Source organism: Chelonia mydas, chromosome 3, assembly GCF_015237465.2.
Source record: "Chelonia mydas isolate rCheMyd1 chromosome 3, rCheMyd1.pri.v2, whole genome shotgun sequence".
NCBI lineage: Eukaryota > Metazoa > Chordata > Testudines > Cheloniidae > Chelonia > Chelonia mydas.
Window position 1 is genome coordinate 155,536,834 of NC_057851.1, and position 26,325 is coordinate 155,563,158.

Consider the following 26,325-nt stretch of genomic DNA (forward strand, 5'->3'; position numbering starts at 1 on the left):
CAGAGGCCTCCTCTCCTGTTTGCTCTTGCTAAGATCCAACTGCTGTGACTGGCTAGGCTTCTCCTGGGTAGAAAAGAGCTCCTGAGTGCAAGCATCTCTGGCCTCCGAGACATCCTCTGCCTCTCGGTCCCCATCCCCCTCTTTGTCCAAGATTTCCTCCTCCTGGCTTGGTCCACTCTCGACTGGCATGTGAACCAATGAAGTATCCACAGGGGCCTTCGCAGTGGAGGTGGGGTTGCCACCGAGTATCGCATCCACTCTTTGTAGAACCGGCAGCTCGTGGGCGCAGCACCGGAGTGGCGGTTTGTCTCCCACGCCTTGTGGTAGGTGTTCCACAGCTCCTTCACTTTGACCCTGCACTGCAGTGTGTCCTGGTCATGGCCCCTTTCTGTCATGCGTCGTGAATTCTGTCCATAGGTATCATAATTCCAGTGGCTGGAGCGCAGCTGGGATTGCACAGCTTCCTCTCCCCAGATGCCGTTGAGGTTCAGCAGCTCGGCACTGCTCCAAGTGGGGGATCGCCTGGTGCGTGGAGCAGGCCTGGCCACCTGGAAAGATGCGCTGAGACCACTGCACGCATCACCAAGCAAACGGGAAGGGGACTTTCAAATTTGCAAAGGTTTCTACGGGGTGGAGATGACGGTTGGTCACCTAAGGGCAGGGCAGTAGAGTTCAAACTGATGACCAGAGAGGTGAGAACAGGCATTGTGGGACACCTCCCGGAGGCCAATCGCAGGGCTGTAATCGCCATGGTGTCTACGCTGGTACCGCAGCGCTGTAGCCCCGGGGCAGAAAGCTGTACGCCTCTCGTCGGGGTGGTTTTTTAGAGCGCTACAGCTGGGCAGTTTCTGCGCACTAAGTGGCTTGGCAGCGTGTACACCTTGGGAGTTACAGCGCTCAAAGCCGCTTTACTGCGTACAAACTTGCCAGTGTCGACGGGGCCTCAGTGTAGCCATCTTATTAGTGTCCGTCTGTCACATTGTAAACGGTCTAAGGCAGAGCCTGTCTTTATTTTTGACATCTGGTGCAGCCCTCAGCACATTGTGAGCACTAAACAAAGAAAGATATTCAATAAATCTGAAGAGATCCCAGCTAAGATCTGATTCCACAGTTGCGGTTTTCCTTTTAATGCTTTTCATTACCAGAGTCTCATTTTCATAATATAAACAGTTGGTGCATTTGCTTTTGGTCCTGTTTTGTTGCCTTCAGACAACGTTCGCCTTTTTTTTGGTTAAGAAAAAAAGCCTAGTTTAAAAAGTCTTTGGTGGCTGGGCCATGGGGGTGAGGATTTGCTTAATAGTGTTCTCTGTGGTGTATTGTGCAGTCTCTGAGCACCCAACATTCTCATTCTCTCAGCCCAAACTTGCGTAAAGCCACACTAGCTTTTCCCTACTCAAAGGAGAGACAGGGAATGTTCTTGTCTACAAGTAGAGATATCAAGTAACTCAGTAGTTGCAATTTTCTACACAGCTGACTCTGTAGCATTTGAATTTTTGAGGCTGGATGCAGCACTTCTTGCATAACGGCAGAGATGGGCTTGAATTGAAATGCTCTTGCCACTTAGAAAGAGGAGAGTGCGTGAGGAGGAAGTATATCACACATGGAAGAACCCAGTAGCACTAAAAGAACAAAAGCCACCGAAAACCTCTTGTAGGGCCTGATTTTCAGAGACCGCCTGTGTTGGCACCTGCAAATTGAATAATTAGGTGTCCATTAATATTTGTGCCTGCAGTTCACTGTGGATGCAAAAATGAGGATGAAATTATTTGTAGATGCAAAAGCAACATCGTGATGTTGCAGTGACTGGTGCTACACAAAGATAATAGGTATGTTAGGGAAGGGCAGGTCAGGGTGAGGCCTGGCTGAAAACTGAGCCTTGAGTATTTAAATCTGTTGAAGGTGCTTTAGTCCAGTGGTTCTCAAACTTTTGTACTGGTGACCCCTTTCACATAGCAAGCCACTGAGGCATTTTATAAATTAAAAACACATTTTTATATATTTAACACCATTATAAATGCTGGAGGAAAAGCGGGCTTTGGGGTGGAGGCTGACAGCTTGCGGACCCCCCCCCCCCCCCCGTAATAACCTCGTGACCCCCTGAGGGGTCCCGACCCCCAGTTTGAGAACCCCTGCTTTAGTCCATGCCAGCATTGAATCTTCTGGTTGTGCTGTACTTGCAGTTTGTTGGCAGCCTAACCAAAGCTGGTAGATTGTGGGTACTGAGCAGCTGGCTGATGCAGTCAAAGCTCTCCAACCTGTGGTAGCAACAAAAGTTTGTCACTATTTAACATCTCTGGGCTGAATAGTTTCCTAGTACGGATATGGTATCAGTGACCATCACAGTGCAGCTGTGCATTGTTTCATCTGGTGCTTACATTTGTCACTTTGCAGAGGTACTGTGCAGACAATGAACTTTGGCTGTACGGCCAGAGTTTCAATATTTTCAGGGTGAGACACATGAAAATAGATTGTGGAAGCAGATAGTAAATGGGGTTTTCTGAAGGGAGGAAGTTGAAGATATCCCAAGGGCAGAGACCAAGAACTTTTCCTTCACACAGAGGCAGAGGTCAGTGGAGGCTCAGGGCGAGTCACAGCAAATTGTGGGAGAGCTTCCGTGGGTCAGGGCAGCACAGAACCAAAGACCTTAACACAGGAAGCTGAGGTGGATTCCCCGAGATCTGTGGGGGTCTGAACTCCCACCTATTCTGCAGGGCATAAATTGCCTCCCAAAGATGATCTGTTGGAAACACACTTCTCAAGGGAACTTTGTGGAGTTTCCTGTCCCCTGCACGAGTTTTTCTATGTAGAAGAACAACTGGGGCCATGAAGTACAACTACAAGAGATTTTCACTTGAGTTGGTTGGTTGCCAATGGACTTGAGGGAGTTAACCCCTTTGTAAAAGCTAACCTGGATGCTCCACAAACATTTGTTCCGGGATATAGATGTTTGAGGGTTTACCCAAATAATCAGTTCAATTTTTCATTTCAATTTGAAATTAAATTTTTAGTTTTGAAGAAAAATCAAAGCATCTTAAATTATATGAAAATCTACAAAACATTAGCATTTGAAAAGCCATTTTTCATAAAAAAAAATTTCTGATGACAAAAATTTCGACCTGGTTTGTTGATAATACTCTGTCCTCCATCAGCATCTTCTACCCAAGAAGCTCAAAGCACTTTACCAACTTCAATGGACTCTTTGGAAGGGAGGTGTCATTTCAGCTGGCGCCATCTCTAAAAAAACTGTCCCCGGCTGAGATATGGGAACTCTCCTGCTCTCTACTAACACTTCCCCAAGTTATGTGATAGGTTATGGAAACAACTTTAAACATTTCCACAAATGTTTATTTTTTTTCAGCCAGCTTTGCATTGTAATGAACTGGTGGGTGGGTGTGGACATACATGTAAACACTGCTGTCTGGGGTGGAATCAGAACTGCTCAGCCCTGTGTCATTGGCCCTACACTGCTAATAGGTTAAGAGAGATTCTCTTTTACCTCAAGTGATAGGGGCCTGTAGTTGGAAACAGCACATTTGCATGGTGTTGGTCTGATGTTCTGAGTGGGCTGTGGCATCTAGCATAGTGGCAATTGAGTTCTGAGAGGGCATGGATTTGTTAGTGTTACAAACCAGATATGCTGCATGAATATTACTGTGCCAATTTCTGATTGGCAGCAAATGAGCAAGGAAAACTTTGCAGGAGAAGCTATGACAAAGCTGGAGTGTGGCTGAGGTAGCCTCAATCTGTTTGCCATGTTTGCTCATGCACTGGAGTCTGGGACAAATGACTTAAGTCATCAGCAGTGAGCACAGCACACAGAACCTAGCACATCCTCGGTGGCTATGAGAACTAGTTTTTTTAAGAAGTATAGTCTCAAAAGGCCACAGTGGACACTAGCAGTGGACACTGGGAGGGAAAAATGCAAAAATCTAATGGGTCTTTAAAAAACAATTTAAACTAATCTGAGCTCACACAGTCCTAAAAGTGTGGTTGTTGCATGGCATCATTACAGGGTAGAGTTAAAGTTGTTTGTGTGCCTTAATTTGTATTTCCTACCTTCACATGTTTGGATTTCTTTTAAGTTTAACTCTAACTCTGAATTTGTAGAATGCCTCACTTGGCAGTAGCATCCCTGTAAAGATTTTTATCCTCACATACACTCAATATTAATTTAAGATGGGATTATTAAGTGAATCTTAAACAGGGTGGAAGACCCCCTGCTTCCATCCCTGTAGAATCTGATCCAGGTTTGACCCAGATCTTGAAAATTAAATAGAGTGTAGGTACTGACTGAACGTGATTCATTCATTTTCCTTCCCTAATATTTTCACAGCTGCAGCATGCTTTGCATTCTAAATAGGGAGAGCAGATCAGGTTGGATATATTTGGATCATGGATAGTACTGTTTACCTGTTATACATATTCAATGAATGATTTTGGAACCTGTTTAAACTAAGTTGTAGGGACTAGATCTGTGAGTGCTCTTGGGGGCATGAGAAATGTGCAGAGGGGAGGGGGAAGATTCTTGCAATGTGCCGTGTGAAATACCAAAGAAACAGCCTGCAGGGTTTCTCCTCAGCCCACAAATAGTAAACTTCAGAGGGGGAGAGAGTGAGAGAGCTTGGGAGAGGGCGAGTGAGCAAGCAAAAACCTGAGTAAACACTGAGTTCTGCAGCTGGCAATTTGTAAAGCTCAAAGGATGAATGGGCCTTATCTTAAAGATGGCCAGGATTCCTATACATCTAACCTCAAGAAACCTCCAGTGGAGAAGGTTAATGTTTGGCCACACAGCAGCAGGTTTGGAGTTACCAACTTGTCCCCCAACTTTTTCTTTTGCCTCTCTGTCTCCTTGCTGTGCCAAGCAGGCATGCTCTGGGGGCACCCCCAGTGCCTGGACTACGGACCCCCTTTCCAGCCCCCTTTCCACCTGGAGTTCTGCTCTGCCTATGAGACCTTTGGCTGCTGTGACCAGGATAAGGACAACAGCATTGCAGCTAAATACTGGGAGATCATGGATTACATTGATCCCCAGGGCCACCAGCTGTGTGGAGGGTATATAAAGGATATCCTGTGTCAGGTAGGGCAGAGGGTTTCAACCTGAAGTTTACAGTATGTTTGTGCAGTTGTTTGTGTGCACGCTCATGTGCTATAGGTTTTCATTAGAAGGTGATTTCTCCTCGTCATCCCTTTTACATTTGTGATGCTGTGGGGATGTGTGGATTTGGGGGAGAGGGGACAGTGGGGGTAATGTTACTAGATAATGGTTATTGCATAGTTTGCATTGGGATCAAAATGTGGTCAGGTACCACAGGGATAGATGTTCTATAACTGCATGTGACAACATCAGGAACAATAGTTAATAATGAATTACTATTTTTTGATAGCTGTAAGTGCTGATGAAATGAAGGAGGAGTGTATCCCGCTGTTGGGAGGGGGACAATACTAGCCCCTTTGTAACTAAAGGAGGATTAAAAAGATCAATATTTATTTTTCATTCTGCTCATAAATACAGGGTGACTTGGATGGCAGATTATACAGGACATGAAGCACAGTGTTTGCATTCCCAGGTCTCATGACGGATGTGTTTAGATTGTGCTCCTGCCTAGTACACTGCAAACGCTGTGGTTATTAAAGTAGAACAACATTAAGAAACAGCTAGAAGATTCATGCAGCTGAAAGATCCGGAAGCTTCAGCTGTTGCATTTCCCCTATACTTTTCTTCCCACTGCCCATCTGGCTCATGGAAGCAGGCAGTTCAGTAGTAAAAGCTGCTCTTGGGTTCCTGCGTGCACAATGATTTGTGGGCAGAAAGGACTTGACTTTTTAACAGGTATGCTAATCGTGCTGGTCATGATTTACTGTATGCCAACACAAAGCAGCCAAAAAACATATTTTTGCTTATCACAAAGGTATAAAATTCTTCCAGCTAATCCTTCTTAGCTTTCAAATATTATCCATGTTTACTAAATACTTCCACTTTTATAGTCTCATTGGTAAGAGTCTGGAGTCACCTTGGAGAAACCAGCTTTCAGAAAAACAACGTCAACATTTCATCAGTCACTTACAACCAATAAACTAAGAAAAAATTTAATGTGGCCATGGCAGAGATAATTCACACTAATGTTTGATGACTGAGTGGCCTGTGGAGGATTTTCTGTATGTGACGGTTAGAAAATAAACACACGATAATAATAACAATTAAGACTGTTGCATCTTTATACTTTGATCATAAGTCCTGATATGTGTAGCTTAGTGTGAATTCATTGTAATCATATTTCATAGCATATTATAAAAATATTGGTGTATATTTTTATAAATAATTGTCTTAGTAACTTGAGATCCTAAAATAATGACTTATCTATTAACTCTTTGATGAAAAGTGATTAGTGACTGCTAGTTTTTAATGACCTGCTTCTGCTTCTATTGCTGTTAATGTCAACACACTGGGAACAGGCTAGGCTACTTCCTGAGATTCAATTGTTTATTGGATTAGCACAGTCAGCAAGGTTCTTCTGCATAATGCTTTTTTCCCCTCAAGTGAAGTCAGCCCTAGCTCTTTGATCCAATAAGTAGTAAGGACAGATCATCATTCCACCAAATCAAGGACATATTAATAATTAGTAATGATTGTTAAATGTTGACACGTGATGAGTGCTGCACACGATACAAAACAGACTCTGAGAAGCTTGCAATGTCAGGATCCAATCTTGCACACAGCTAAGTCGATGGAAGAATGCGTCTGCCTCCTCAAGGTGAAGTTCCTACAGCGATGGAAAAAATGTTTGCATCAGTATAGTCTGCATCTACACTACGGGGCTAGAGCAGCACAGCTATGGCACCATAGCTATGCCATTGTATCACTTGTAGTAGAGACATGGCCAAAGCCCTTTCAGTCAGGTGCGTGGAAGCCAATGCATCCATTCTATGCTAGAAATAGTGGAGAGCAAACAGGCCTGCTTTGGTAGCAAGTTGGTGTTAAGAGCTGATGTAATGCGCTGGAAAGAGGAAGCTATTTGTAGTGCACAACACCTTTTATTGGTCCTACAAAACCCAGGAGCCATGCTACACGTTCCTGAGTGCCATCTCCTGGCACCTTATCGATATCTGTTTACGTATATACAGACAGAGAGCACTCTTGTAACGAGTGGTTCAGAAAGTATTTTTCTGAACAGCTTTGCCTCTGTCACAACCTAGATCACCTGCATTTCTCTTTATAATTTTAGCTGAAGTGAAAGCAAAAGATCAACTCATCAACTTGTATAAAAGTGACATGACTGGAGCTGCTCTGATTTACACCCGCTGACAGTCTGGGCCATATTTGCTAATTATTTGATTGACTGATTGAAAACATTTAGGGCTAGATCCTCAGAGGCTGTAAAAGGGTAGCTAGTCTGAGATATGCCAGCTGAGGATCTGGTCCATACAGTCCATGTGAAGCCCTGGTCAAGACCTGCCCTTGATGTCCTTAAGAAAGAGCACTGAAAAAAGATATGTGGAGGTTATGTGGCAGCTGATGCCCCAGGAGGCAATCCCTGGTAGCACACACTAGAATGGCAGCTTCATCATCCTTTGAGAGGATGTAAGGTTTCCCTGTTCAGCTGGCTGGTGCAGGGGGAAGGTGAATAAAACCTTGTTTAGAGTAGGATTGGAAGGTGTGATATTAGCATGTGCTAGCTAATGTCATAATTGGCATGTTTTAAGATTTGTATACAGATGAGGCACAGTGCCTGTAACTTGGCATGTGCTAGGGGGAATCCTAAAGGCTCAAAACCAGAATATGACTACAAAGGACACAATATTTATTCTTTTTGTAACTCCCCTCCCCCAAATCCCTCCCAACCCTTAAGCCAGTATCATGATTGGGGTGGGGGCTGACTCGTGATTTGTGAATGAGATGTGAGTGTCACAGGGCCTGTCTGTTAATAGCTAATAGAGATTCTCCTTTAGTTCAAGTGGTAAGGGCCTGCGCTTTTTTGAAGCAAAAGCATTAGAGTTCTATCCCCACTGTTTCCAGGAAGGTCTGTGTGACATGAGTGAGACAACTGTGATATGCTAAATGGCCCCAGATTCGTCACAATTAATTTAATTGTGTTATGCTCACAATTACAATTTGTTACACTTAGTGAGAAATCAGTCATTTGTCGTGAAGGGAAAATGATAGACAAGTGACATCTGGATATGAGGATCTTCAGCTCTATTAATTAATTGAAATAATAATTCATTCCCTTTCCTCATCCCCCACTGTCCCCTCCTTCCACAGAGATGGGAAATGACCAGTGATTAGTATGAGATTGCTTAATCATGGTGGTTTTACATAGACCGTAAGGAATGCCTTCACCTCAGACATTTAGCCAAAACAATGGCGGTTGTCTGCATTCCTTGCAACACTGACAATGAGTTGGAAATGTGAATAGTTTAGAAACAGCAAAGTCTACTAAGTGAATGGCTGGAAAAGAATGTCCCCTACTTAGAGGGTACGCTTTGTTCAATACCTTAAACTGTAGAAGACCTTGCACTACAGTGATAAGGAGTAGAGGCTGGAGGGAGTTCATTAAGATTAGAGGTGCTAAGGTTGCTTCTTGCTCCAGTGAGAAATGCATATCTCCCCCACATGCATAGGCGCTGACTCTGTGGGTGCTCTGGGGCTGGAGCACCCATGGGGAAAAATTGGTGGGTGCTCTGCACCCACCGGCAGCCAACCTCCCCGCCCTGCCCCCACACCCCAGCTCATCTTCATCTCCTCCCCTGAGCGCGCCGCATCCCCACTTCTCCCCCTAGCTCCCAGCACTTGCCACCACAAAACAGCTGTTTCGCGGGGGCAAGCGTTGGGAGGGAGGGGGGAGGAGCAGGCACGCGGTGCGCTTGGGAAAGAGGCAGGGCCGGGGCGGGGATTTGGGGAAGAAGTCCAATAGGGGCAGGGAGGGGGTGTGGCAGGAGTGGAGTCAGGGTGGGGCTGAGGGTGGGGGCATGGAGCGCCCACCAGCGCTGGGAAAAGTCGGTGGCTATGCTCACATGCAAGCACATTTGGATACTATAGCAGTTGCCATAGTTCTTAGCCTCCTGAACACCTCACACAGGTACAGCAGAGAGAACTCCTGAAGCCGATGGAATGACACCAGCGCAAAACCAGGGTGAGAGGAGCATCAGGATTTAACTGATTGTATTTTAGTTTCTATAGAGCTTGCACCAACAAATATACAGGTCAAGTATTAATAGAAACATTATTTCCTGAAGGGTGTAACACAGAAACCCAGCTGGGTGAAAGACTAGTGGAATTTTGCAAGATTGGGTAGGTAAGTGTTAATACCTCCATTATACAGATGGGGAAAATGAGGCACAGAGCTGTGAGCACCCAAATGTTCAAACTTGGTTGCCTAATGTTAGGCACTTAACCTAAATCTTGCACATCTAAAAATCTGATTAAGGCATGCAATCTTTAGGCATGCAAGAGTGAAAATGGTGACCTCAATGATTTGTCTGTGATCACACAGAGAGTCAGTGGGGGATCTTGGAATAGAATCCAGTTTTAAATCCCAGTTCAAGCTAAATTTGATCATAATTCAAGGTTATGCACTGACTTAAATGGGACTCCACACATGCTTAAAGCTTTTCTTAAATGCTTTGTTGAATCAAGACCCTAAATATCTCTGAAAAATGCAGTGGAAATGTTCTTCCAAGATTGTTTAATTGGGGCTATTTTGTCTTACTAATTATTTGCATGTTACTGACCAATTTGCTTGGATGAAGGCTATTTGCACTGGAATCCAGTGCATCAGGAATCTGTATACACAGACAGACATGTAATTAGTTTGTATTTATTTTCATAGGAGTGCTCCCCATATGCTGCACATCTCTATGATGCAGAAAACCCCCAGACACCTCTTAGGAACCTCCCAGGACTTTGCTTTGACTACTGCTCTGAGTTCCATTTCAATTGCCGCTCTGCTATTACACTGCTGACTAATGATAAACACATTCAAGAATGCTGTGAGAGGAACAAAACCCGCTTCTGTAACCTCCTTAACATACAGGACCAAGACTATTGCTACCCCAATGTGCTGAAAAACACAGACCTCAATCGCAACCTGGGGTCAGTAGTGGAGGACCCCAAAGGCTGCCTTCAGCTGTGCCTGACAGAGGTTGCTAATGGGCTGAGGAATCCGGTACTGATGCTCCATGCTAATGACAACACCCACCGCATGTTTGTAGCTGAACAGGTGGGGATCATCTGGGTCTACTTGCCTGATGGGAGCCGACTGGAGGAGCCCTTTCTAGATATTAAGAAAATAGTGCTAGCTACCCCATGGATAGGGGATGAGAGGGGTTTCCTAGGGATGGCTTTTCACCCCAAGCACAAACACAACAGAAAATTTTACATCTATTATTCATACATGGACAAGAAGAAAGCGGAGAAGATCCGGATCAGTGAATTCAAAGTTTTGACGTCTGATGTCAACAAAGCTGATCCACGCTCAGAAAGGTAAAGCTTATTCAGAGCCATTTTGAATGTATCAATTTATCATATGACCACACAGGAACCTGCCCAACTGCAACATCTGGATCTGAATACTGAGCTCACGACCATTCTAAGTTGCGCAGATCCAGGTGTTTGGCTGGGCCCATTAAGGAGATTGTTGTGAGTGCTGGTTCAACGTCACACGGTGAGCCCACAGCAGAACGGAAAATAGCACCAAATTCTCCTTCTCTAACCTTTAGACACACTGCCTCCTGTCCTTGCCCTGTGAAATGTAGCAGTACAGTGGCAGCCTCAAACACACCAATTTTTCAAACTGTGACCCCTGTAGAGAATTAACTCCTGCTCTGAAATTGCTTTATAGACAATAATATTAAATAGGCTGTGTTTTTATTGCCCACTGCAAAGGCATTTTATTGCAATGATAACATAAATATCACACACATTACAGGGCTAAAGGAACTACAGAAGTTCTTAGTGGCACCAGCTTGGTCTCACCTCTAATAAAAGTTAAACTGCTCAGAACGGGAACATCTTTTCTGGGGAGGCTGATTCCGTCCCTTTCACTCATAGAAAAGGATTTAGTAATAATTTTGTCGCTTGTGAGCTTCACAGTCTTGCTGACAGACAGATATAAAACAAAAGCCCAGTGCCTGTTTCTCACAGTGAACATTTAAAAGGCAAGAAACAGTTTTCACCCAGAATAAACTTTGAAATGTATTGGAAGATTCGTGTTTTTGAATGAGCACTGATATTTTATTTCTGTGCTGGTGGTTGGTGGTCAGGGGTGCAATTAAGGGAGAGCTGGAGGGGACCCAGGGCCCCCCCTGGGCCCCTGACTGGAGCTGGAAATTTGGCTCAGTCACTTTGGGATGGTCAGGCCAAAGCTGAGTAGTGTTGTGCCTGCTTGGCCCCCCACCTCTGCAGTCCATCTGGTGCCCATGAGCACTGGGCACTCCCAGCTCCTAAGGAGAAGTAGAGCAGGGGGAGTGGAAACTCCCAGTGCCCAGGAGGATGGGAGGACTGGATCTGGGCTTTTTTGGTGCTTCTTGGGGAAGCAGAGATGCAGCAGGAGGAGGGGATTAGCTTGTGCCCTGCTGGGGATGTTACTCTTCAGCTTGATCACCTCTCTGGGTAAGAGCTCGGACTGAGTGTGGGGTGTGGAGACCACGAAGCTGGGTGTGGGGTAGGGAGCTCAGAGCTGGGTGCAGAGGCGGTGTGGATGGGTTGGACTGGGTACAGGGGGAGAGTGTGGGGCAGAGAGCTGGGGCTGAGTGCAGGGGAGGGAGAGCTCTAGGCCCCCTCCTTAGGAAAATTCTGGTTGCGCCCCAGCTGGTGGTGGATTCTGTGCCACAAGGGGCACAGATGACATCACATTTTTAAGCCCCCACCAGTAGCAGGTTAAAAAAGTCTAATGGTGTTAGGTCACCTGACTGAAACCATTCCATACGGGTAGTGGCTGATAGCTGCAGAGCAGCTCAGGTGAAATAAAGCTGATGGGTCTCATTCCTTTTCCCAATGGCAAGTGTCCACATTACAGAAACCCCCAGCACGATGGGCACTCTGCTTCTAATAAATAATACTAATGAAGTTTTGGCATTTCTGTAATGCCTTTCCTAGAGGGAACCCAAAGCAATTTCCAAAGGAAATAAGTTTCCGAAGAACCCTCTGAAGGAAGTACTATTGTCCACATTTTACAGATGGGAAAACTGAGGCACCTGTTAGTGTCCTTGTTGGTAGTGTGAGCAGAGAGGTCAAGGATTGAATGGACACTGGGGACTGAAGTGTCCTTTCACTTCTAGAGGTGGCTCGTCTGTGTTAAGATGAAAGTACAATGGTGGGGTAGCGTGGGTGCAGCCATGCTGTACGTGTTCTGTGGATCAACAGAGAACTTTCGCCCCAAGGCCTTGATGTCTGGCCCATTTCTCTGGGCACTAACAGACCCCTGACACCTTCATCATCAAGTGCTAGAAAATGCACCCAACAAGATTAGATTTTAAAAATCCAATTGTAAATATAGATTTCACAATTTATTATGGCTGAAAAGTGCCTCTGGACTGTCAAACTTTCTGAGAGCTCTGCCTTTACAGTAAGAAAAGAACAAGATCCACTGAGCTATTTGATTTTACCATTTGCTGAAAGGGCAAGATGAAATCAATGGGAACAATCAGTGCCCACCTGCTGGTTATGCACTTATCATAGACTTAGGGTATGTCTCTACATTTGAGCTGGGAGGTGTCATTTCCAGCTCACGTAGACTTACCCGCATTAGCTCCGCTCAAGCTAGTGCCTGAAAATAGCAATGTGTCCCCAGCCACACAGGCGGCAGCTTGGGTAAGCCATATATCCAGGGCAGGCAGGATTGTACTCGAGATGGCTAGCCCGAGAGGCCACCTGTGCTGCCATGGAGACAATGCTCCTTTTATGTCCACGCAAGGTGGGAATCACACCTCAAATGTAGACATACCCATAAATGGAGGGATGTGATTAGCAAAGGACATGAAAGGTCCTTGCTTAGCCTGGGAACAGTAAGATATCTTGGAAGGATATGTTCTGCAGATAAAGGGTTCCACTTATTGTGCGGACTGAATAGTAACATGTTTCTCTAACCCAACAAGACACTGAATCTTGTCCAGGGGCTACATCTGTGGTTATTTCTCTTTTCTTTCTTTTTAGGAGTCTTTTGGAACTTGAAGAACCAGCTGCAAATCATAACGGGGGGCAGCTCCTCTTTGGCATGGATGGCTATCTATATCTGTTCATCGGGGATGGAGGGAAAGCTGGGGACCCTTTTGGAAAATTTGGGAATGCTCAGAACAAGTAAGCTGGAGGACAGGTTTATGCATCTCTCATGCTAGTGCAATGCATTCATTGGCTTAATGCATGATGAGACAGAACTTGGACTTTTAACAAAACAAGAGAATGGACTGATCAAGCAGCATTTTTGTTGTACTAGTCATTGTAAACCAGGATTACCCCCAATTTACAGTATATCAGACAGTATCCTCAGTGTACTTTTAGGATGAAGATTTTCAAAGCCTGAAAATTCAAAAGCGTAGGAGATTCAGATGTCCAAATCCTGTTGGGAATTGGCATCCGAATCCCCTAAGTGGTTTTGAAGATCTTAGCCTTAATATCTTGGAAGAACTGCATACTAGTACTGGCTACCAGGGAAGTGAAGAGCAATTTTACATGACAGTTGAAAATCTGTAAATTGATGTTTCCTATTCAGCGACTGCAGACAGCACCTTGTTTTCCATGCCAAACAGCATGAGTAAGTCATTTACACGGGATAACTATATTAGTCCAGTCTTTATGTCCTTACAAGGGACACTTTGTGAATCCAGTTTTAATGTAAGCTATTTTTGCAGCTGAATATACCTATATAAATAGCACATTGCCTTTGACAAAAACTTGAAAGTGATGTTAGTTCCCTTGGTAGATTGATGTTTCCTGAGAATGAAGTCTTCTGCGCACACCTAGAACCAGTACATCCCATGGAGCAGCAGTGCAGGCTTTCCCCCACACTGCCCCGTGCCTCAGCCCTGACCTGGTGGAACCACCTCTAAGGGTTGGTTTTGCTACCATGGCCCATCCATTCTTTTGCCCCTCTGCTGAGACAAGGGTGCTAATGAGTATCATTTATGGCGGTAGTTTTTGTGTTGATTGAAGAATATTGTAATGGGGCTTCATGGCTGTCACACTGTGGCAACGTGGAACTTCACAGGGAAAGCAGAGAGAGACCTGATATCTCACTTCGCCAGAAAAACACAGATTCTATGTGAGCTAAAGGAAAAACTCCATTAGCTGTGTGCAGCAGAGGGCCTATCGCACACAGCCAAGCAGTTCTGATGCCCTTCAGGAGAGGGCAGTGATGCTTGTGTACTCCCTCCACTCCCCTAATCCAGTTCATTACAATATTTATTAGAGCTGGTTGAAATTTTTTAAAATTTTAAATATTTTTTGATGAAAAAATGTGAAAATTTTCATGAAAAATTTTTCCCATGTTCCCATTTTCCTACCAACTCTGAGATTAACATTTATGAACCTTGATTTACCTGACAGTCTCCTTAACCTATTGTTCATGCCTTGCCTTACTTTCAGGAGTACGTTACTAGGAAAAGTTTTACGGATAGATGTGAATGGAAAAAGTCCAGATGGAAAGCATTATCGCATCCCACCAGATAACCCCTTTGTCTCTGACCCCAAGGCTCTCCCTGAGGTCTATGCGTACGGGGTCAGGAATATGTGGCGCTGTGCTGTTGACAGAGGGGACCCAGTCACTCACAAGGGACGAGGAAGAATATTCTGTGGTGATGTTGGACAGAACAGGTTTGAAGAAGTTGACATCATTGTTAAAGGAGGGAACTACGGCTGGAGAGCTAAGGAGGGATTTGAATGTTATGACATAAAGCTTTGCTATAATTCCTCCTTAGGTAAGCCAATAGCTTCTTGTGGGAGCTTTGCTTGAAAAAGCACACCCAATGCAATAAAAACAACAAGGAGTCCGGTGGCACCTTAAAGACTAAGAGATTTATATGGGCATAAGCTTTTGTGGGTAAAAACCCACTTCTTCAGATGCATGGAGTGAAAATTACAGATGCAGGCATTATATACTGACACAGGAAGAGAAGGGAGTTACCTCACAAGTGGAGAACCAGTGTTGACAGGGCCAGTTTGATCAGGGTGGATGTAGTCCACTCCCAATAATTGATGAGGAGGTGTCAATTCCAGGAGAGGCAAAGCAATATGCTAACTACACTGTGCAATATGTACTTAGTTAATGATTATACTGCTGCTTTTTCAGTGAACCTCTGTAATCTGAAGTCATGTACAGGAGGATGGGGAATATGTTCCTGTCTGATAAGAAAACATACAGCCTCCCAGCTTTCCAGTCCAGAGGCACCAAAATACAAAACATCCTGGCATCTCAAGAATTCCGTGTTGTGCATCACATTGCACAAATGGCGAAGGGGCAGTGCCCATTGCAGTCAACAGAAGTCTTTCTATGGAGTCCAGTGGGCACTGGATTGGGGCCTAAATGCATTATGGGGAATACTTGCTTTCCTCTGAAACGTCACGTAGTGGCCACTGTTGAAGGCAGGCTACCAGGCTTGGTGAAATGATCTTATAGCAAATCTTATGTGGGAGGCAGTGTTGCCTACTGGATAGAGCACTGGAGTGGGCCTCAGAAGACCGGGGTTCTACTCCTGGCTGACTTTGTCTTTGATAAGTCATTTCACCTTTCTGTGCCTCAGTTTCCCCATCTGTAAAATGGGGATAATGATACTGATCATCTTTGTAAAGTGCTTTGATATCAACTGATGGAAAGCACAATATAAGAGCTGGGTGTAATTATGTTCCTTAAGGATTTTGTTTACAAACACACTCTTAAGTTAATAAAATGTAAATGACTCTGGGAACTAAGCTTGGCGTATGAGCGTAGGTATGCAGTATCTATCTATACACCACATATGTGGTGGCGATTGCCATATAGTGCCATTACTGCAGAATACACCAGTAGTTTTTAACGAGGTCCAGCACTGTGGCCTAAGGATCAGAAAGTTTACCATGTGCCTGTGTTAGGCTTGGCTGCCAGGCTTCAGATTTTAACTCCTTACATTTTTCTATCTGTGCTGTTCAGCATAAAAAGAAAATCTCAGTCATACTGAAAAAGTGCAGACAGGACTGAAAGTTTTCAGGAGCAGAATGTCAGTCCCCCCCCCAAAAAGGCCTGGAACCACCTTTCAGGGTGCCAGGCAGAAAGGGTGGCAGTAACTTATGTTTCTGGTAATATGTGTGATCCAGCAGAATGATTTTCAGTTGCTGCCCATGGGAGCAGTTGCAATGTATAAATCTATTGAACTGAGCTGCAACTTCCTACTTCCATATTTTGTCTTTTCAGTAGAAAACTGAATTTTTAATGTTAATCTTTGTTAAAATGCTTGATCCACTTAGGCAAATGTAATGTTTCATGAACTCTCTCTGCAGCATTTACCTGATGTAAAGAATATTGGTCCAGCATGATAATGAAGTTCACTGGCTGAGTCTTGTTAAGCCACATAGGCAGCTCCTTAAAGCCTGGGCCAAATTCTCTGCTGGTGTAAATGGGTGAAACCCCATTGACATGAACCAAGCCACTCCCATGTGCATTAGCCCTTTTGGCCTCCATTGTATACGTCAGTATTGTTGACCAGTTGCTCTTTGATCAGCGAGTCCGTGAAAGCTGTTCTGTTTTTTCTTTTGTGTGTATTTAACAGATGACATTCTTCCGATATTTGCCTATGGCCACACTGTGGGGAAGTCCGTCACTGGAGGATACGTGTACCGGGGGTGTGAATCCCCAAACCTGAATGGCCTCTACATTTTTGGTGATTTCATGAGTGGGTGAGGGAGATAAGTTTCCATTCTTTTCTATCCAGCTATCCTTATATTTGTATGGCTTCCATATCTGAGCATTCTGAACCCCTCTGGCCCAGTCAGTGAACGTCCTAGACAGTCAGCGTATTTAGATCAATGGTTTGGTTTGGTCCGGTCCATTACAGAGACAGCACCTGTAAAGTTCTGATCTGGATCTGAACTTCACCCAAGTTAGAGCTTTCAGGAATGGGGTTTTAATTCAGGCCCAACAAAAGAAAATTAAACCCAGTTTAAGGATCAGGGTTCCAACTAACCTTTTATTTCCAGCGATGCATGATTTTTGCAGGAATTAACCCTGAGAATGGAAAATTTGAATCCTACAACAAAGGTTTTATTTTTCATCCAGTCGCCTTATGGCTTTGCAGGAAGAGGAGAGGGAAAATAAATGGAAGAAACAAGATATTTGTATTGGTAGCACTAAAGCCTGTGCTTTCCCGGGTCTGATTAGCTCCTATAACAAATTCATCATCTCCTTTGCTGAAGACGAGGCAGGTAATGCATCTCCCTGACCATACTTGTACAGAAAACTGGGTTCTGTGTTTCAGGGCGAATATATGGGGTTTGGCTGCCCTTGGGAAATGTTAGTGAAAACCGACCGACTGCACAGGGGTGATAAAATATCTCAGCATTGCAGCTAGGGTTCGCAGATGGTTCAGACATTCAGAAATATGCCCAGTCATGAGACCTTGTCAGTTTTTCCCACGTACCCCGGACACACGTGATGCAGAACTCATGACAGCTCATTATAGAGCTCACTACTCACTTGAAATTTGAATCTGGATCTGAACTCACTCAAAGTTGGGTGGGGTGGTTGGATTCATGCCCATATACATTTTTAAATTTAAACAAGCGAACAAACAATGTAAGAGTATGGGTCATTGCAATGCAATCCTCTTCACTCCAGTTCTTGCAGCCAGCTGAATCTCTACCTCATCAGACACCATTCTCATTCACAAGGGCAACACTAGGAGTTCTGGTCTGAAGAGACCCTGGTTTGGACGGGGGGGGGGGGGGGGGGAAACCATTCCTTTTTCTGTAGCTGGTAGGAATGTCTCAAAGCTTGGTCAAGGATTTAAAATGTCATCATGACTATAACAAAAGTGAAATTACCAGCAGATCCATTGGTCATGCCTTTGGGGCTTCTTGAGTACAAAGAGCTCTCCAGTGCATAATGCAAAACTGATCTCAAAGCTTTAGATAGCAGGCAGCTGTGCTCTGGCAGAATTTGGAAGAAGAGGGGGAAGCCCTCCAATAATAGCTTATGGTTCAGCAGAATATGGATATCGTCCTGTGCTTGTAATGGAAAAGATCCTGGATGATCTCAGACCGGGGAATAGTAGGTTCTTACACATTTGGCTTCCATGTCTAGAAAATAAAAAATAAGGCAGGAGACACAGAGACCTGGGGAATACAGAAATGTTGTTTTAGTGTAGAACACTGACAGGCTTTAGCCTCTGTTCTAGTAATAAGTGGCAGGGATGGATGTTAAACTGCGGTATCAACTCTTCCTCTAAAAATTGTCACAGTGCTGTAATGTAATTTGAACTACAATAATAGTTTTGCTTGGTATTTGCTCAAATTACAATAACCTCCCTAGATATTACACTGATGCTAATGAAAAATATGAATTCTAGGGATAGTAGTCAATTTCTCCAAATATGAACCTGAACAGCCCAGTAACAAGAGACTTTTGTCCCAAATGATTAACCATTCTAGAGCCTGTTTGATTTTTTTGGTAGTTTATAAGTCAGCTAAATATTTTGTTTTTGTATGCGTTTCCTCTATTTATAAGTGCTGGCTGCTTTACTGGATAAAAACAAGCCTTTTAGAAAGTACACTTATAAGATATACCCAATAAAATAACCTTTTGGGGTGTCCTCCACAGGGGGACACAATGGCCCTGATGCTGCATTGTGATTGGCACAGGACTGCTATGCCTGAAATCAGTGGGTCTGTGTGTGGGCATTACAATCTGCCCACATGGATCACACTGTGAGACCAGGCCCAAGGTGTGAAGAAAGATTTTGAATGAAACAAATAGGATTGTGTCTTCCTTTCCAATTATGTGATGTAATGGAGGGGCAAGGGAAGGGGGAAAATGGTAGTGCACCTGCAATTATTCTGTGCATTTGCATCTGAAACAGCTTATATTCTTTTTTTCTCTCTCTGTTTGTTTAGGGGAGCTTTATTTTATGGCTACTTCTTATCCCAGTGCCTATGCACCCCATGGAGCTATCTACAAATTTGTTGATCCTGCAAGGTTAGCATTAAGATCTGGTTTTCCCTTGCATGCTGCTTTATAATCAACACAAATTATCTAGTTGGCTCAATAGATGTGGAATATATATCAGTAATCTACCCATCTATGTTTTGATCTCAGTTACTCTATTGTAAATCTTGAGCAACTCCACTGGCTTGAGTGAAGTTAATTCTAGAATTAGACTGACATTTGTATTCATTTACATTACTTCAGACTTAGGCTGGTACAACCGAGAATAGAATCTGGTCCAAAATCTGTTAAAAGTTTGGGGACAATAAGGTTAAAAACTGTTGACTTTTTTACAAGTCAAAGATACAACACAAACTTGTTTTAATAGTACAAAGTAATAATCAGTACCCTTCTGGTTCACAACGGAGATAGCCTTTTTCCTGTCTATATGTCAGCCAAGGACCCTATAAAATAAACATCAATTAATTTTGTAATGCCAAAAAGGCCTTTCACCAAAAATTCTCTTACCTAACATAACTTTAGCCTGGCTGGCATGTTCCTCTCATCACAAAGTATTAAAACATGGTAAATGACTGACGATACATGACACGAGGGGGATCAGTAATGGGTTACAGTGCTTTTACCTCTAGGCCACTAGTTCAAATCCAACCTGCATAAGGCTACTGTCTCACTAGTGAGTTATGTGAAATTAGTGTTCTCTAGGAAATTCTTGAGGGCCCTAGTTTTTGTTCACATCACAGTTAATGCATACTGGCCCCATTGTTGTCCGTCAGCCTCAGCAAACAAGCCAAGAACTAAATGGGCCATGCATGGGGAGCTTGATCGCCACGCCTCCTGCTGCATCGGTTCTGTGCTTAAAGGATTTAAGTGTTTAGCATCGTCATGCCAACATTGTTCACTACTTCATAGTGTCTTGGAGCACAGGCGGGTAAACGCCCGCTTTGGGGAGGTTAGCCTGCTGGCCCTGCCCCCTTCTGCCCAAGGCTCTGCCCCCTGAACCCCTCTCCATAAAAGGAGAAGCCCTAAGCAGCCCTGTAGCAAAGCAATGACTCACCAGTGCAGTGCCTCCTGATGGTCATCTTGGGAATTAGCTCTCCAGCATATGGAGCACCCTCTGCAGGCTGGTATCTCGCCTGCTGCTGGCTCCGTATCCCTCCCAGACCCCAGTGCCCTTTACACTGGGGTTCTGCCCCAGCAGTACCCCCATGCTCTGGGTCTCCCCTCCCAAGGGAACCCCCAACCCTCTAAACCCACCTTGCCTCAGTGGCTACCACCAGTCATCATCTAGCCCCCACTCACTGGGGCAGACTGCAGTGTAATGGCCACCCATCATTGGTAAGGGGTTAGGACCTACTGCCTTTGCCCATCTCTGGGCTACCCCAGTACCTTTTTGGCCCTTTACCAAGGCCTGTAGCCTAGGGGTTTACCAGGCTGGAGCACCTCAGCTCCCTTTGTCCTTCCCCAGCACTGCTCCAGCTCTAGATATCTTGTTCCCAGGCAGCTAGCCCTTCCCACTCCAAGGCTAGAGTGAGACTCCTCCAGCTTCTGGCCCACAGCCCTCTTATCAGGGCCAGCTGGGCCCTGAGATGGCCACACCTGTGGTCAGCTACACCGTCAGCTTCCCCCAGCTGTTCTTAATCCCTTTCCCTGCTACAGCCCTCTCCAGGGCTGCTTTTAACCCCTTCAGGGCCAGAGCGGGGTAACTACCCTGCTACAGGTCCCCACAACTGGAGGAGCCCCAGCCTGCCTGCCCCAGCCACATTGGGCTGAGCCTCTGCTGCCGGCCCCCCCGAGCACCAAGCCAAACTGCTGGCCCCCTGCCCCTGAAGGCCCTTCCCCGCCTGAGCCGCTGGCCCCCACTACCAGCACCAGGCTGTCGGCCCCCTGAGCACCAGGCTGGTCCAGTGCTGGGTTGGCCCCCTCGAGCACTAGCCCCTCCCGCCCCTGAAGGCTCTCCCCCAGATGAGCCACTGGCTACCAGTGCTGAGCCACCAGCTCCCCAAGCCTCCAGCCTATCCCCGCTGTGAAGCTGCCGGCCCCCCGAGCGCCAGCTCCTCCCACCCCTGGAGGCCCCCCCCACACTGGCCCCAGAGTGCCTGGCTGAGCCTCCTCACTCCGCCAGCCGCTAGCTCTCTCCGCCCCGAGGAGGAGGGATGCAACGAGCAGCAGGGAACTGGGGGGGGTGTGTGTGTAGTGGACGAGACGGTGGGGTTCCTGGGGATGGGGTGGGGCAACCGCAGCCCAGGTGTCTGGCAGTGGATTGGTGGCAGTGCCAGGGAAGTGCCCATGTCCTGGAGTTTAAGGTCAGAAGGGACCATTTAGATCATCTAGTCCAGAGGTGCTCAAACTTTTTTTTGCTGGACTCCCCTTTGAAAACATTTCAGGCTGTAACAACCCCCTCACAAAAAAGTGATGACCCCCGCCTCAAAGCATACCACCCTTACTTCTGCGCTGCTGCTGGCGGTGGCTTCAGAGCTGGGCTCTCCGGCCGCGACCCCCCTACAATAGCCTTGTAACCTCCTTTTGGGTTGGGACCCTCAGTTTGAGAAGCACTAATCTAGTCTGACCCCCTGCATATCACAGGCCATTAAATTTCACCCAATGCCCCTATGTTGAGCCCAATGACTTCAGTTAAACTAAAGCATGTTAGGCGTGAGGAGACTCAACTGTTGTGTGCCACAGGCAGAGACCAGGAGACACCCAGGTGCCACCAATGCCTGACTGATGAGGTGAACCATATCCAGGCAAGTCATGACCCATACTGCAGAGAAAGGTGAAAAAACCCAATTAAACTAATTTAAATTGAAAACAGATTAAAAATGCTTTGTAGTCTCTAAGTCTCCTGTGAATTCCAATGTTATGAACTTAGGTTAATAGGGTTTAGCAGGGTCAGCTATGAATCAGTTCTCCAGGGTGGGTCTATTAGGCTACATTTTGATAATCTTAGGAGGCTGTTGAAAAGCAGTGATATGCTGGCACTTTCCTGAATTGTTGCCATCTATGACTTGGCAAATGTATTGTAGGGATTTCTTCTGGATTTGCACACAAGGAAAGCTGGCTTGCAAGAGTCTACTGCATGTGTTCTGAGGTGTTCGTAACTCTGAGGTTCTACTGTGTAAATGGAGAAACCCAGCTTTACCTTTTCCAAGAAGCCTGAAGAGAGTTTCCAGGTGGCCAGCTTCCTGCAAGGATGCAGCTCACTAATGAACAGCATTACTCCACAGGAGGACTTGCTACTTGCTCTACAAGTTTTCCTGAAATGAACCAATTTTCTTTGCTGAGTTTCAGGAGTTTCTCCCCTCGCCTGCCTTCTAGAGCATGACTGTGTGTTTAATCTTTCCCTTGGTCCTTTGCATGGGTGGTGAACTGCCAGCTGGAGGAGGCTAGGCCCCAACCCTGCTCCTTCCACCTGAGGCCCCAGCCCTTCCGCACACACCCCCTGCCAGAGCCCCACAGCCGCCAGCCCCAAGCCAGAGGCTAGCTCCCTGGAGCGCTGGGAGGGAGGAGTGGCACGGCACAGCCCCCACCTCCCCAGCCCCGGGGAGGGGGGTGGGCGGCATGGCCCCGGCCCCAGCCCCAGCCCCAGCCCTAGCCCCAGGAGTGTGGGTAGCATGGAACCAGCCTCCCCAGCCCTGAAGCACCAGGAGGGCGGGTGGCATGGCCTGAGCCACCCCACAAGGAGACTGGAGCTGCAGCAAGTGGGAAGGAAGGGGGACTGGGGGCGGAGTGTGGGCAGGGCCACACCTGGCTGTTTGAGGAGGTACAGCCTCCCCCAGCCTATAATACCCACCACCCATGGTCCTTTGGAGATTTATTTTTTTTCTTTCTTTCTGCACCTCATCTGGGTTCCCTGCTAACTAGGCCTCATTGCTTGTCTGTTTGATTAAGCATCTAACTTTAGTAAGGGCCTGATTTTCAGGAGTGCTCAGCATCCGCAGTTCCAATGAAAGCTGAGGTTGCTCCAGAAAATCAGGGCCTTAGGGCTTCACACACTCTGGCATCTCAACAGACAGGGGCAGCGAGTGAGTTGGGTAGCAGTCTAGCTCTCTCGGTTGTGTCACAATCATAGCTCTTCCATCCTGATTTTTCTTTCATTGCAATTTAATGTAGTTTTGTTTTATTCTACTTTTCTCTGTTGAAGGTGACCAGATGTGAGGAGCTTGGCACCTTGGTGATATTATAGAGTGAGGTAGCTAGCAAAGAAAAGAGAATTTTATGTAGCACCTTTCACAATAGTCTCACCAAAATATTACTCCACAATAATAAAACGTGAACATTTTTCAGTGAGAAAAGGCACACTTTTTTTGTGAAAAGCATTCCTAATTTCTGACCCTCTCTAATTGCAAATGGTCTGGTTTCTCCTGAGGGCACATGACCTAACAAGGAGGACTGATGTGTGATCTCTGTCTCTGGAAAAAGTAAACTTCCTGATCATTTCCTAGATAGTCACATGTGCCTTTTTATCTTTTAAATCTGTTTTCAAGGAGAGCTCCACCTGGGAAGTGTAAACACAAGCCTATTCCAGTGAAAACAAAGAGTAAGCGTATCCCATTTGCTCCTCTGGCAAGTAAGTCCTTAGGTTTTCATTTTATTGTGTAGAATCTCAGAGCTGTCAGGTTGAAATGTACAGCATTCGTTAAAGCCAAAGTACTATGCAACAGCTGTTGTCGTACAATAAGTATGTTAATTCATGTTTCTGTTGCATATTAAATATGCTGCTTCTGCTTAGTCTCCTCAGAGGAGTTTGGAAGTGGTGAAAGTTTTTTAGTCTTCACTACAGCAACAGAATGAGCAGAAAACACGAGAGGACAGATGGTGTTGTGGTAAGGCACTAGATTGGGACACTCAGGGGACCTAGGTGCAACTTTGGGCTCTGCCACAGACTCCCAGTGTAGCCAAAGTCACTGTGGACTACATTCACAAAGGTATTTAGGTGCCTATCCCCCTGACTTAGGTACCTATGTCCAGGTTTTTGGCACCAGTCTGATTCTCAAGACTCCTGCTTGGCTGCTGCCAAACCCTGTAGGTGCCTAAACTCACTCGGTGGCTAGGTTTTTGTTGTAAAAGTTTCTTGGGCACCTAAATTTCTGCCTCTGAGCATGCACACTACTGCCTCCCTCTAGGCATCCAAATGCCTATCTCCCACCTAAGCCCCCGAGTGATTCATGAGCCAGGGGAAGACAGGTGCTCCTCCACCTAAATTACTTGAAGTGCCTAATCTGGTAGACATGCTCATGGGCCACCTAATTCCACAAAAAACACCCAGGTAAGGGGAGAGGAGGAGGTCTACTTCACCCATAATTTTTAGCCCACTGGTTAGTGCACTGCCCTTTAATGAGCGAGATGCCTCATTCACCTCTCATGGGAGTGGCTTAACCACTGAGCTATGGGAGGCTGTGGGTCTCCCTCAGTCTCTTCTGTTGAAGCTGTTCCACTGTGGAATCCCTTTTCCTCCTCATGTGGAAGGGGGAACTTGAACTGGGGGTCTCCCACATCCCAGGCAATTACCCTAACCACTGGGCTAAAAGTTATGCATTCACAACACCTAACTCTCTTTGTGACTCTAACCCTTAATCTCTCGGCACTTCAGTTTCCCCAGCTGTAAAACTGGGATAATAATACTTCAGTTCCCCTGCCCTTTGCCTGTGGTACATATTTAGATTGTAATGTCTATGACTCAGGGATTGCCTCTCATTATGTAGGTTGAACAGTACCCTGCACCATGAGGCCCCACTTGGGCTTGTAGATACTACTGTAAGATAAATAATTAATACTAATCATAATAACGACCTGTCAACAAACTGGAGCTGCCGAAGAGAAACTTTATCTACCCTTTTATTAAAATCTGCTTGCAAATTCCATCTTACTCTTTATGCATTTTGGCCTTTTTCTAAACAAATGTTCCATCATCTTTTTTCATTCTAAGAGAAAACAAACTTATTCTTAACAACCCTACAAGAAGTAGCCAGGGTTCATATTTAATGGAGGAAGCAGATTCAAAATGAGAAAAAAGTGAGGCAGTGTTCAAGCATCACAGTTTTTAATCCATTTTGACAGGCAAATATGTTTCTAGTCTGCCTGCCTGCTTGTCAGTCTGCTAAGGCTCTTTTTCAGGGATATGTCTGAGTTAGTGTTTTGCCTTAAACCAGGAATGCTGAAGCATTTTAATTATTTTTCACAGAGACTGTCCTTGAACTGCTTAATGAACCCCCAACAACCAAGCCTCCCAACACATCCTCCATCTCCACTGGAGCCACCACAACAACAACTTCCAAAAAAGCCAAGAAGCCAGCTTCCCCAAAAAGCTCCACCAAGCCGTCAGCAGCAAAGCCAACTGTGTCTGGCAAAAAGAGGCAGGCCAAAGGATCCAAGACTAAACTAGATCCAGCAGAAGAGAAGACAAAGGTTCCAAAGGTATCCAAAGCATCACGTGTGACATCTTTGCCAGACAGGAAAGGTTCCCAGCTAACCAGAGCCAAGAAGAAACTTCTCCCCAAGAAAACAACAGCAGCGAAGGAGAAAAAACAGAAGAAAAAAGGAGTCAGATCAAGGAGTTCCCTCTGAACACAAATGAACTCCCAATGGGCCAAAAAGAAAGCAAGTGATTGAGAAAAAGAAGACCAGTTTGTGGCGTGGACTGGAGGTTTCCAACATGGACCTTATTAGAAGAATCAGACCTGTGTGCAGTTTTTGTGCCTATAACACGTTCATAAGATTATGTGGGGGAAAATTCAGTCTTGGTGAATGTGTCCTACTTCATGAGTTTAGCATGAGTGGACTATATGTCCTATTATGATTTTAACTGCAGCAAGGTTTTCCCATCCTCATAAGTTTCACATTCTTTGCAAATCTTGCTTTGAAGGCCATTTTCTGACATTAGCAGTTATACAAAAACCTCCACTGACTTCAGTGACAGTCCCACAGGTGCAGTGAGGGTAGGAATTGGTTTTCAGGCATTTGGATTTTTAACCTTCAAGGGGTGTTGCCTGAATAAGGATTGTAGGATTAGACAGCAGGTGTCTATCGGTGGGCTTAACTGGTTATGAGGGGGTTCATATTTTAATCACGGTATATGGAATAAATACATTGAAGCTGCCCGATTTTTTTGGTCAGTATTTTATCACCTTTTGCCACTGAATTTCTTATCTGTCAAAATATATTTTTAAAAGAATCACCTTCTATTAAATACTCCAAAAGAAAA

General features: G+C 45.4%; 1 protein-coding gene and 1 long non-coding RNA gene across 12 annotated transcripts in view; one reads left to right on the forward strand and one right to left on the reverse strand.

Annotated features, from left to right (window-relative positions):
• Positions 1-26,325, reverse strand: part of LOC119565835 — a 29,266-nt gene that overhangs the window by 1,223 nt on the left and 1,718 nt on the right. Inside the window, exons 2-5 of one of the 10 annotated variants that reach the window (XR_006289812.1) lie at positions 22,264-22,378; positions 19,512-19,567; positions 17,149-18,295; positions 1-6,761 (exon numbers count right to left, since the gene is read on the reverse strand). This is a non-coding gene — a long non-coding RNA (uncharacterized LOC119565835). The other 9 variants (XR_006289814.1, XR_006289816.1, XR_006289810.1 and 6 more) reach the window with 9 other exon arrangements.
• Positions 4,700-26,325, forward strand: HHIPL2 (HHIP like 2). Of its 2 annotated transcripts, none has more exons than XR_006289809.1 (9): positions 4,700-5,077; positions 9,828-10,480; positions 13,151-13,294; positions 14,579-14,910; positions 16,735-16,861; positions 17,241-17,386; positions 19,073-19,154; positions 22,148-22,294; positions 23,609-23,691. XR_006289809.1 is itself a non-coding variant. In XM_007064759.4 (9 exons), exons 1-9 carry the CDS (start codon positions 4,700-4,702, stop codon positions 25,686-25,688), a joined length of 2,328 nt encoding a protein of 775 aa, XP_007064821.2. In that variant the 3' UTR covers positions 25,689-26,325. The 2 variants fall into 2 exon arrangements, 1 of the variants encoding a protein (XP_007064821.2); XM_007064759.4 differs by lacking the exon at positions 22,148-22,294 and adding an exon at positions 25,306-26,325.

Bases quoted from the DNA above. Each gene is read 5' to 3' on its own strand.
- HHIPL2 (XM_007064759.4), top strand. From the start codon at position 4,700: ATGAATGGGCCTTATCTTAAAGATGGCCAGGATTCCTATACATCTAAC. The intron at 13,295-14,578 runs GTAAGCTGGAGG...CCTTACTTTCAG, and splicing joins TTTGGGAATGCTCAGAACAA to GAGTACGTTACTAGGAAAAG. The intron at 16,862-17,240 runs GTGAGGGAGATA...TTTTTCATCCAG, and splicing joins TTTGGTGATTTCATGAGTGG to TCGCCTTATGGCTTTGCAGG.